General features: G+C 43.8%; 1 protein-coding gene across 2 annotated transcripts in view; it reads left to right on the top strand.

Annotated features, from left to right (window-relative positions):
- LOC126094646 (uncharacterized) overlaps positions 1 to 12,176 on the top strand; it is a 1,573,713-nt gene that overhangs the window by 1,457,075 nt on the left and 104,462 nt on the right. For both annotated transcript variants that reach the window (XM_049909153.1, XM_049909145.1), the window contains one exon: positions 4,664 to 5,038. In XM_049909153.1, coding sequence (XP_049765110.1) covers positions 4,664 to 5,038 — 375 coding nt within the window. The remainder of the gene's footprint in view (positions 1 to 4,663; positions 5,039 to 12,176) is intronic.

The raw sequence follows: 12,176 nt of genomic DNA, 5'->3' as shown, positions 1-12,176 counted from the left end.
TGTTATAGTACATACCTTAACGGAGCATTCTAAGAATGATTAATTATTCCGTTTGTGGAATGTTGTTGTCGTGGTCTTCAGTCCTGGGACTGGTTTGATGCAGCTCTCCATGCTACTCTACCCTGTGCAAGCTGCTTCATCTCCCAGTACCTACTGCAACCTACATCCTGCTGAATCTGCTTAGTGTATTCATCTCTTGGTCTCCCTCTACGATTTTTACCCTCCACGCTGCCCTCCAGTACTAAATTGGTGATCTCTTGATGCATCAGAACATGTCCTACCAACCGGTCCCTTCTTCTTGTCAAGTTGTGCCACAAACTCCTCTTCTCCCCAATTCTATTCAATACCTCCTCATTACGTATGTGATCTACCCATCTAATCTTCAGCATTCTTCTGTAGCACCACATTTCGAAAGCTTCTATTCTCTTCGTGTCCAAACTACTTATCGTCTATGTTTCACTTCCATACATGGCTACACTCCATACAAATACTTTCAGAAACGACTTCCTGACACTTAAATCTATACTCGATGTTAACAAATTTCTCTTCTTTCCTTGCCATTGCCAGTCTACATTTTATATCCTCTCTACTTCGACCATCATCTGTTATTTTGCTCCCCAAATAGCAAAACTCCTTTACTACTTTAAGTGTCTCATTTCCTAATCTAATACCCTCAGCATCAGCCAACTTAATTCGACTACATTCCATTATCCTCGTTTTGCTTTTGTTGATGTTCATCTTATATCCTCCCTTCAAGACACCATCCATTCCGTTCAACTGCTCTTCCAAGTCCTTTGCTGTCTCTGACAGAATTAAAATGTCATCGGCGAACCTCAAAGTTTTTATTTCTTCTCCATGGATTTTAATACCTACTCCGAATTTTTCTTTTGTTTCCTTTACTGCTTGCTCAATATACAGATTGAATAACATCGGGGAGAGGCTACAACCCTGTCTCACTCCCTTCCCAACCACTGCTTCCCTTTCATGTCCCTCGACTCTTATAACTGCCATCTGGTTTCTGTACAAATTGTAAATAGCCTTTCGCTCCCTGTATTTTACCCCTGCCACCTTTAGAATTTGAAAGAGAGTATTCCAGTCAACATTGTCAAAAGCTTTCTCTAAGTCTACAAATGCTAGAAACGTAGGTTTGCCTTTCCTTAATCTTTCTTCTAAGATACGTCGTAAGGTCAGTATTGCCTCACGTATTCCAGTATTTCTACGGAATCCAAACTGATCTTCCCCGAGGTCGGCTTCTACTAGTTTTTCCATTCGTCTGTAAAGAATTCGTGTTAGTATTTTGCAGCTGTGGCTTATTAAACTGACTGTTCGGTATTTTTCACATCTGTCAACACCTGCTTTCTTTGGGATTGGAATTGTTATATTCTTCTTGAAGTCTGAGGGTATTTCGCCTGTTTCATACATCTTGCTCACCAGATAGTAGAGTTTTGTCAGGACTGGCTCTCCCAAGGCCGTCAGTAGTTCCAATGGAATGTTGTCTACTCCGGGGGCCTTATTTCCACTCATGTCTTTCAGTGCTCTGTCAAACTCTTCACGCAGTATCGTATCTCCCATTTCATCTTCATCTACATCCTCTTCCATTTCCATAATATTGTCCTCAAGTACATTGCCCTTGTATAGACCCTCTATATACTCCTTCCACCTTTCTGCTTTCCCTTCTTTGCTTAGAACTGGGCTTCCATCTGAGCTCTTGATGTTCATACAAGCGTTTCTCTTATCTCCAAAGGTCTCTTTAATTTTCCTGTAGGCAGTATCTATCTTACCCCTAGAGAGATAAGCCTCTACATCCTTACATTTGTCCTCTAGCCATCCCTGCTTAGCCATTTTGCACTTCCTGTCGATCTCATTTTTGAGACGTTTGTATTCCTTTTTGCCTGTTTCATTTACTGCATTTTTATATTTTCTCCTTTCATCAATTAAATTCAATATCTCTTCTGTTACCCAAGGATTTCTACTAGCCCTCATCTTTTTACCTACTTGATCCTGTGCTGCCTTCACTACTTCATCCTTCAGGGCTACCCATTCTTCTTCTACTGTATTTCTTTCCCCCATTTGTGACAATTGTTCCCTTATGCTCTCCCTGAAACTCTGTACAACCTCTGGTTTAATCAGTTTGTCCAGGTCCTATCTCCTTAAATTCCCACCTTTTTGCAGTTTCTTCTGTTTTAATCTACAGTTCATAACCAACAGATTGTGGTCTGAGTCCAAATCTGTCCCTGGAAATGTCTTACAATTTAATACCTGGTTCCTAAATCTCTGTCTTACCATTATATAATCTATCTGATACCTTCTAGTATTTCCAGGATTCTTCCATGTGTACAACCTTCTTTTATGATTCTTGAACCAAGTGTTAGATATGATTAAGTTGTGCTCTGTGCAAAATTCTACCATACAGCTTCCTCTTTCATTTCTTATCCCCAATCCATATTCACCTACTATGTTTCCTTCTCTCCCTTTTCCTACTCTAGATTTTCGGCTCCCTTCACTACCTGAATAATTTCTTTTATCTCATCATACATTTCATCAATTTCTTCATCATCTGCAGAGCTAGTTGGCATATAAACTTGTACTACTGTAGTAGGTGTGGGCTTCGTGTCTATCTTGGCCACAATAATGCGTTCACTATGCTGTTTGTAGTAACTTACCCGCACTCCTATTTTTTATTCATTATTAAACCTACTCCTGTATTACCCCTATTTGATTTTGTATTTATTACCCTGTATTCACCTGACCAAAAGTCTTGTTCCTCCTGCCACCGAACTTCACTAATTCCCACTATATCTAACTTTAACCTATCCATTTCCCTTTTTAAGTTTTCTAACCTACCTGCCCGATTAAGGGATCTGACATTCCACGCTCCGATCCGCAGAACGCCAGTTTTCTTTCTCCTGATAACGACGTCCTCTTGAGTAGTCCCTGCCCGGAAATCCGAATGGGGGACTATTTTACCTCCGGAATGTTTTACCCAAGAGGACACCATCATCATTTAACCATACAGTAAAGCTGCTTGCCCTCGGGAAAAATTACGGCCATAGTTTCCCCTTGCTTTCAGTCGTTCGCAGTACCAGCACAGCAAGGCCGTTTTGGTTATTGTTACAAGGCCAGATCAGTCAATCATCCAGACTGTTGCCCCAGCAACTACTGAAAAGGCTGCTGCCCCTCTTCAGGAACCACACGTTTGTCTGGGCTCTCAACAGATACCCCTCCGTTGTGGTTGCACCTACGGTACGGCCATCTGTATCGCTGAGGCACGCAAGCCTCCCCACCAACGGCAAGGTCCATGGTTCATGGACATGCACACATGAATATATCTTTCAGGAGCCAGGGACTGGGAATGAAACTAATAGTCGAAATAAAAGGAATATATCTGTGTATTAAAAATGCAGTTTTCATGTTGTCGAATTATTTTCTAGGCTGAGAAACTCAATGAAAGTGTCTCGATTCTGATTAAGTCTTGGTTTCATTACCAAGGATAATAATGACACTAACTTATATAAAATATTGTCGGACGTCGTTCCGCCTGTTCTCAATAAAACTTCCAGCTTTCGACAGTTATTACCATCGTCTTCATCTGAAGCAACAGTCAGTTTTTTTTTCTTTCTTTATTGAGTTTCGAGTCCCCCCCCCCCCCCCCCCGAAGGGGGCTGGCTGGCAGCAGGTTAGAACGCCGCTCTTCAGCCTACAGAATTTGTTGTAAAAAGATGAAGATAATAAATAATAGAAGCAGGCGATAAAATCGGTGACTTAAATGGTAAAACGGTGGAAAATCGTGGAACTTAAAACATAGAACAAAGGGTTGATGATGCTAATAAAATACATATGAAGCAGACAGGTAAAAGAATAGGCAGACAATTAAAAAAACACGGCGACAGTCTGGTTTCTGTTCGTAAGAGACATAAAATTTATACCCAGCGACCGCATGGTTTCTGTTCGCAACACTTTGGAAAGATGAGCAACACTAAACATCCACTTGAACACTACACTAAAAAATTGGCACAAATATGATATGGGGGGAATCTGAACAGATGACAGGAAAGGAAGGGGGGAAGGAGAGGGAAAAAAAAGAACGAAGTGGGGGGAGGGGGGAAAGGAGCCGATGGAGGACGAGGACCCTTAAGAGGGGGGTCGGGTGCTGGGGGCAGACGCGACAGGGAGTGGGGAAAGGCAGAGGAGGGGTATACAAAAGGACTCGGGGGGGGGGAGGTAAAGAGAGGTTAGGTGGGGAGAAAACAGGATGGAAGGGGGGGAAGAGGGAGCCCGGGGAAAGGACAGAGGAAAGGGGGGTGGGGTGGGGTGATGATCAGAGTTGATAGGAGGGATGAATGGAGGGACAGAGGGCATCATCTGGGGGGGGGGGGGGGGAGTTGACGGAAGCCACCTTGGGAAAGGAGGTGAAGGGTGTAGAGATTGAGGGTAGGAGGGACACAACAGTAAAGGCATGGCAGAGGGCGGGGATTGGAGAGGAGAGGAGCAACCAGGGGGTGAGGGGGACAGTCAGTTGTCAGTCCTGACGAAAAATATGGTGGTAATCGCCGGAGGCTGGAAGTGCTATCCAAAACTGATGCGACGATGCGTCTGAGAATACTTGACGGACGAAGTTCTTCGGGGAAAACTTTGTTCGACGGTAACGCGAGTTACGTTGCAGGTGCTGCCGACCGGGCCCCACCACACGTTCTCGCCGCTGAACGTGGAGAGGCGCGCGTACAACGGCGTGCCGGAGCGCGGCTCCCCGCAGTACAACGGCAGCGTCGACCGCGTCTCGTCGCCGTACAGCGGCAGCGCCGACCGCGTGACGTCACCGTTCGGCGACCGCGACAGGACGCGCTCGCCGTCGCCGCCGGTGCAGGCGCAGCCGCAGCCGCAGAGGCTGCTGGTGAACGGACACTCGCCCGCGCTGCGCGTCGCGTCCTACGGCAGCGCCGCCGAGCGCGACAGGGACCTCAGCATCAGGGAGTCGCCGACGCCGCCGCGCGCGAGGGAGCGCGAGCGCGAGGACGGCTACCCCAGGAGGCGCTACCAGGTAACGCTCCCCTGCGGACATTTGCCACGCTGGACATTTGCCACGACTTTACCTGTTCCGTAGTGTTGGGTCCCTTGTCTCCCCCTCCTCCTCCTCCTCCTCCTCCTTCTCACCCGCATTTAGTAACTCCACTTTAGTGGCACTGTCATCAGTAACATTACCATCGCTGTCGCACAGTAAAGATACTTACTGAGACTTTCCGCTGGTTTACTTAACATAGGCCCAGAATCTCTTTGGATTTTCCGTCACATTTCTAGAGGGAGTTTCGTTGTGGAAACTATTAAATGCATTTCACACTGAAATCCGCACCAAATTTCGAGCCTCAGTAAAACTTCGCTAATCTTGTTTTGCGTTCGTCTAAATTATACGTGCCTTTATCGGTGCTCCTGCAGCAGCTTTCTGTCGTGTTTTGTGTACCACGGGGGATCAGTCCCGTCTCTTATTGCCGGCCGCGGTGGCCGAGCGGTTCTAGGCGCTTCAGTCTGGAGCCGGTTGACTGCTACGGTCGCAGGTTCGAACCCTGCCTCGGGCATGGATGTGTGTGATGTCCTTAGGTTAGTTAGGTTTAAGTAGTTCTAAGTTCTAGAGGACTGATGACCTCCGATGTTAAGTCCCATAGTGCTCAGAGCCATTTGAATCATTTTGAACCGTCTCTTATTATTTGGTATGAATCTCTCGAGTGCTGTTGATACTATTTCTTTGAACGTAAGCCACATATGGAGGTCACTTAAATAGTATGGAAGGATTGGAGACTGTCTCTTAAAAGACGTCAACCGAATTTTTAGCTGCTTTTATAAATAGATATATTTCGTGCTTAGTTTTGGTGAATTTCTTTGTTACGGAATTGAGCCACGCTACGACTGTAATCCCTGTATCCGTCGTGATGCTCAGGATTATTTGTGGCTAAGAGATCAAGGGTGTTTTCGTAACCATTTACAATTTGAATGGCCTCGTGAACTAATTGTTCAAAAAATATTTAAAAAAGCATTTAGAACAATTACGGAAGTTGTTTTCTGTCTACAATAGGGTCTGAAAATCTATTTTTGTCAACGTACGGAAGGTAGATTGAAGTCACTGCCAACTATAATTGTATGAGTAGGGTACCTATTTGTGATGAGACTCAAGTTTTCTTTTCTTTGAACTGTTTCATCTGTTTGCATTTTATCTTTGTGTGTGTGTGTGTGTGTGTGTGTGTGTGTGTGTGTGTGTGTGTATGTAGACTTTATCTGCTTGTGCTGTTTTTATTTGTAAAGTTCGTTTAGTGTGTTAAATAGTGTGCCCTATTTAACACATTAAAGTAACTTTACAAATAAAAACAGCACAAACAGATAAAGTCCACACACACACACACACACACAAAGATAAAATGCAAACAAAATTCAAATTTGGCGCCGAACTCTCTGGTGAAGAAATGAATACTGACCGGTTTGGGACACACAACAAACCACAATCACACTGTATTTTGGTGAAGTGAAAAGTGTTTTACTACGTTATTTGTGGGAAATACTTGTTATAGTTACGTGTGCATCACAACACCTCAGCATGATGCGGAGAATGGAAGTGCTTGCCACACGAAAACGTAAGTAAAAACGAATATAGGCGCGAAAACATCGCGACATACTAAATTACATTCTAGAAGATAGGTTAAGTCCCAGCAAAAAAATTTCTCATCAACATCGTTTGGTTGCAGATGACAAGCTACCTGTAGTAATTAACACACAAGTGATCTAGAAAATTCATGCACACCAAGTGCAAAGGTATTTGCAAAAGGAAACAATCTATTGTTTGAACTAAAGATGCACATAATTTTATAATCATTTAACAATAATGTTCCCATTACAGAATAAATAAAAGCGAAAACCCACTGATGATGGCACAGTGGTGCCGAAACATGTTTGGGTACTGAGAAAAAACCGTGTTTTGCGTAACTGGCGGACCTCAAATCCAACAATTTTAAATGCAAACACGGCCAACGCAAGGAGTTGCAAATCAGAATGATGAATATTCTGCTGTTATTTCATGTAGTGTTGCTTGTCTGTTAGCACTGGCAACTGTATGCTAAGACCGCTGCTCTCGGTCGTTAAGCGAAGGCCGAAGGCCACTGCTTTGTTCGTGGTCAGAGGAAATGCCTAAAAATTCGGTATTCTCAGCACACTCTGTGTGACGCTGTGGATCACGAAATATTGAATTCCGTAACGATTTCTAGCTCCAACTACCATTCCTTGCATTCCACGTTCAGAGTCTCTTCATTCTCATCGCGGGGCCAGGATCACGTTGGAGACCTCACAATTATCACTTGAGTGTAAATGACAGATCCGCCAATGCACTGCCGTTTTATACCTCGTGTATGCAATACTACCGCCTTTTGTATATGTGCATATTGCTACCCCATGACTTTCATCCCTTCAGGACACATTATTTGTACCGCTGAAAGAACTCTGCTCTGAAATAAACCGTATTACTTTTACGATCAGAGAAAAAAATTAAGACTGTTAGCCAAATACAAAATGAAAATATAAAATGCTAGCAGACGGAGTAGGGTGCGGTCGTGTTATAGGCCGCTATACCGCTGTGGGGTATGAAGGTCAGACAAGTTACGAGTTTACATTTTGTTACGGACGATAAAATTCGTGAAAAGGCCAAATGTTTACGCTCGTTGGTCACGAATGCTGTCGGTGCGCAAGGCTGAGGAGCCCAGGTTGTCTGCCATTCATAACAGCAAGAAAAGCCGCCGGACCAGACAGCACCACGTTTTAGCTGCGCCTCGCCTCCGCGAGATAACAAGGTCACGGGCAACGCTTCGCAACGAACGGCCCTCCGGCTGTGGTTAGACCTGCCCGGATTCATAGCTGCAGAAGAAGTTGCTGCACTGCAGCCTTTCGCTATACACATCCATGCTGGTGCTGCACCTTTTATAATGTCAGCTGTTCATGTCCCATCAGATCGTCGTCTTGGTCTCTTGTAATCTCTTACAATCCAGCAAAGAACTTCCTTGTTCCAACCAGCACCCATTTTCTTTGCTACATGTACCGCCCACCTCCACTTCATTTCTTTTACAAACTAAAATTACCAGACTTTTTCAGATATTTTGGGAAGCAGTAATTCGTGTCCCCAATTCTCTGAACAGTCCTCTGCAGGATATTCTTAAGTTCACGCCACAAATAATTCATATTATGTGCTCTTGGACTCGGGAAACTTCAGCTTGTCTCGATGAGCTCCCCGAAATAATAATCTCGTGTGGCATTATGGAGTGACAGTAATCCAATTATGCTAGCGGTCTTCTTTATATAACCTATGTCTGACAAATTAAGCATTGCAAATAAAGATTTGTTTTCCACTTCAGCAGTTCTCTGATATGCTCCTCCCAAATGAATTTATTATCAAGTTGTAGTTCCAAGAATTGAACACTGTCAACCTCTTCTGTCTGCTTATTGTCATGTTTTAGACGTATAGTGCGAAGTAACGTAGTGCATACACAAGGTGTTAAATAAAAAGTATTCCATATTTTGAGACCAAAATAAAAAAAGAAACTCCAGTAAATATGAGCGCTAAAATGCATACTTTAATATTTATGAGCACTTATTCATCTTCACCAGTGCCAACATTCCCTTTATTGCAAACTCTTCTCTGTTACAAATGACTTAGGAGGATGCAGTAAACAAATAAGTGGAAAATTTGCGGTAAGGACAGTCCCTTAGAACTTAGAACTACTTAAACTTGACTAACCTAAGGACATCACAGACATCCATGCCCGAGGCAGGATTTGAACCTGCGACCGTAGCGGTCGCGCGGTTCCAGACTGAGGCGCCGAGAACCGTTTGGTCACAACGGCCGGCTACAGACGTCAAATCCGGAAAACGGGCCGTCCAAGGTGCAGGTCATTGGCTTCCAGTCCAACGATTTGAAACAATTCGTTAACACATGCTGTAGTACTTCGTGCACTACGGGCTCGACATCCATTATATTGGTACCACAGGTTCCTGCTACTCTGTAGAGGAACGTCTCCTAGCATCCGTGGAAGATTGTTAGCCGGCTGTTATATTTGTGTGCGTTCAGCGCTCCGTCCATGAAAAACGAGCCTTTGAGCCGATGGTCGCTACCCCACACAACACGTTTACACTCCATGGACGCTGACGTTCCACCTGTCGAAGTCAACGGAGATTGTCAACAGGCCAATAGTGCATATTTTGGTGGTTTACCTAGCCATGATTGACGAATGTTTTCATCACTAAAAAAGATACATGATACATCTGGAGCATCCTCTCTCAATGCTCATGTACAGAATTCAGACGATTCCCATAATTGTTCCCATGCACGTCTTGATAGAAATAAATGTGATAGGGGTGGAATCTATGTCGATGGAGAATGCGTACGACATTTGCGCGACTCATGCCACTTTCTCGTGCGACTGTGCGTTAGCTAACGTGCGGATTAACTGCAACATCAGCAAAAACGTTTATTTCCCCCCTCTTCTGCCTTCACTTCTTTCCTTCTGTGCTGGCCGGTGTGGCTGAGCAGTTCTAGAAGCTTCAGTCTGGAACGGCGCGACCGGGCATGGATGTGCGTGATGTCCTTAGATTAGTTATGTTTAAGTAGTTCTAAGTTCTAAGGGACTGATGACCTCAGATGTTAAGTCCCATAGTGCTCAGAGCCATTTGAAACATTTTTTTCCTTCTGTTACGTTCGTCTACGTATTACACTACCACTTTTACGTATCTGGCTGCAGAGATTCGTAAATAACTGCCGCGATGGTTGACGTCTGTTGGGATATCTTGCCGCATACACCGTATATGAACGAACTGCATTCTTCCTACACTCTCCATACGCCATAAGCATGTCGGCTTTTTCTGAAATGGTAAACATCGCTCATTCATGACCTGCTGCTTGGACTGTCACACAAGTCACAGTGAGCTCAAGGAACACGCAAGCACACTGTAAGCAAACATAACAACACCGTACCTAGCAACTACGCAGGTAGAACAACACAGACAAGCGTTGGTGTGGAAACTATTCACAAAACGATACCTCGTAAAATCCTCCAAAAATGCTACTGACATTCTAAATTAGCATAATTTTAGTTTGTTAATATCCATAGGCATTGTTATGTTCAAAAAGTGTATGTTCGTACACTTCCTAAGTATCATCACGATCTGTTTATTGGCTAACAGTAAGAGCCCTTGATAACCAATCCATTCTGTGAAAACCGCACATCAATAGCACTTTCCATTTCCACATTATTTGCGGTGCAAATTTTAGGTGATTCACCCTGTATACAGAAGAAAAAATAAATGTCCTAAGATGGATCCTGTAACGGTACTTTGCGGGCAGGCGCGTCAATTAGCATCATATTAATTAAAATCGGGGATAAATAGATTTTATTTTGGAAGAATTAAAAAGGGAAAGTAATACGAAACTTTAATAACTGCACAGTATTACTAAGAAGCAATATAATGAAAAGTAATAAAAAGCAAGGGAGCAAAGACCTTCAGTTATCGCGATCGGGCTAGTCGATGAAAAAGTGGTACGCGACTGCGAAATTCGTTAAGGAGATTATTTAAAGACTCTTCAAGCACGTTTAAAATACATTACGTGTGACGAAGTGATCAGAGACGTTTATTGTCGAGTGGAGTGAAAATGAATCAGACAATATAATTCGAACTTGGTGTTAGCTAGGAAAAATACTCTTGGGAAACTATTATGGTTGTGGAACCCACGAAAGTTGTACGCAACGGAAAGCTATAGTTTACGTAATTCCGCATTTTATAAAATTGTGAAACGCGTGTGCGCGGAACATTAAGAGAATCTTATCCTTGGACGGTTGCGGGGGTAACTGATACAAACGACGCGCCAGCATAAAAATAGTTCGCTTATTAACTACCAGATATTAATTAACGGGGACCTAAAATACTAAAAACAGTGCATACAGCGTTAAATTGAACCCTGCGTGTGAAAGACAATCACATCGAACATTTCGAGAGCGAAGAATCGACATTTAAGTGCCGAATTGAGAGCCTGGGTCGTGTCGATATTTGGACATTATATGACACGCTTTATTCAGAAAACGATATCGACCATTTTAATACTGAAAAGAAGGATAGAATCATCACCTACAATCCCGATTCATATTTCATATTTAGTTAGTGAAAAGAAAAGTGTTAATAAACAAACTACATTTCAATTTTATCCACGATTTTGGCTTCATTACGTAGTTTTGACTACATGATAAACAATATCTGTGAACTTCCTGGCAGATTAAAACTGTGTGCCCGACCGAGACTCGAACTCGGGACCTTTGCCTTTCGCGGGCAAGTGCTCTACCATCTGAGCTACCGAAGCACGACTCACGCCCGATCTCACAGCTTTACTTCTGCCAGTATCTCGTCTCCTACCTTCCAAACTTTACAGAAGCTCTCCTGCGAACCTTGCAGAACTAGCACTCCTGAAAGAAAGGATACTGCGGAGACATGGCTTAGCCAAGGCCTGATGGTAGAGCACTTGCCCGCGAAAGGCAAAGGTCCCGAGTTCGAGTCTCGGTCGGGCACACAGTTGTAATCTGCCAGGAAGTTTCATATCAGCGCACACTCCGCTGCAGAGTGAAAATCTCATTCTGGGAATATCTGTGGTAGTTGTATACAACGTATCGTCATAATATTTAGCCAACCAATATTGTGGGACACCGAAAATGTAAATGCATGAAATTGTTCTTACAGCGGATGTATAATGTATGAGTGCGACGAATATAATGTATGAGTGCGACGAACTACGAGGGCAGTTCAATAAGTAATGCAACACATTTTTTTTCTCGGCCAATTTTGGTTGAAAAAACCTGAAATTTCTTGTGGAATATTTTCAAACATTCCCGCTTCGTCTCGTTTAGTTTCATTGACTTCCGACAGGTGGCAGCGCTGTACGGAGCTGTTAAAATGGCGTCTGTAACGGATGTGCGTTGCAAACAACGGGCAGTGATCGAGTTTCTTTTGGCGGAAAACCAGGGCATCTCAGATATTCATAGGCGCTTGCAGAATGTCTACGGTGATCTGGCAGTGGACAAAAGCACGGTGAGTCGTTGGGCAAAGCGTGTGTCATCATCGCCGCAAGGTCAAGCAAGACTGTCTGATCTCCCGCGTGCGGGCCGGCC

The sequence above is a fragment of the Schistocerca cancellata genome, chromosome 1 (assembly GCF_023864275.1).
Source record: "Schistocerca cancellata isolate TAMUIC-IGC-003103 chromosome 1, iqSchCanc2.1, whole genome shotgun sequence".
NCBI classification, from domain to species: Eukaryota; Metazoa; Arthropoda; class Insecta; order Orthoptera; family Acrididae; genus Schistocerca; species Schistocerca cancellata.
Note: the sequence above shows the minus strand (reverse complement) of the source record. Positions and strands in the feature narration are given on the sequence as shown.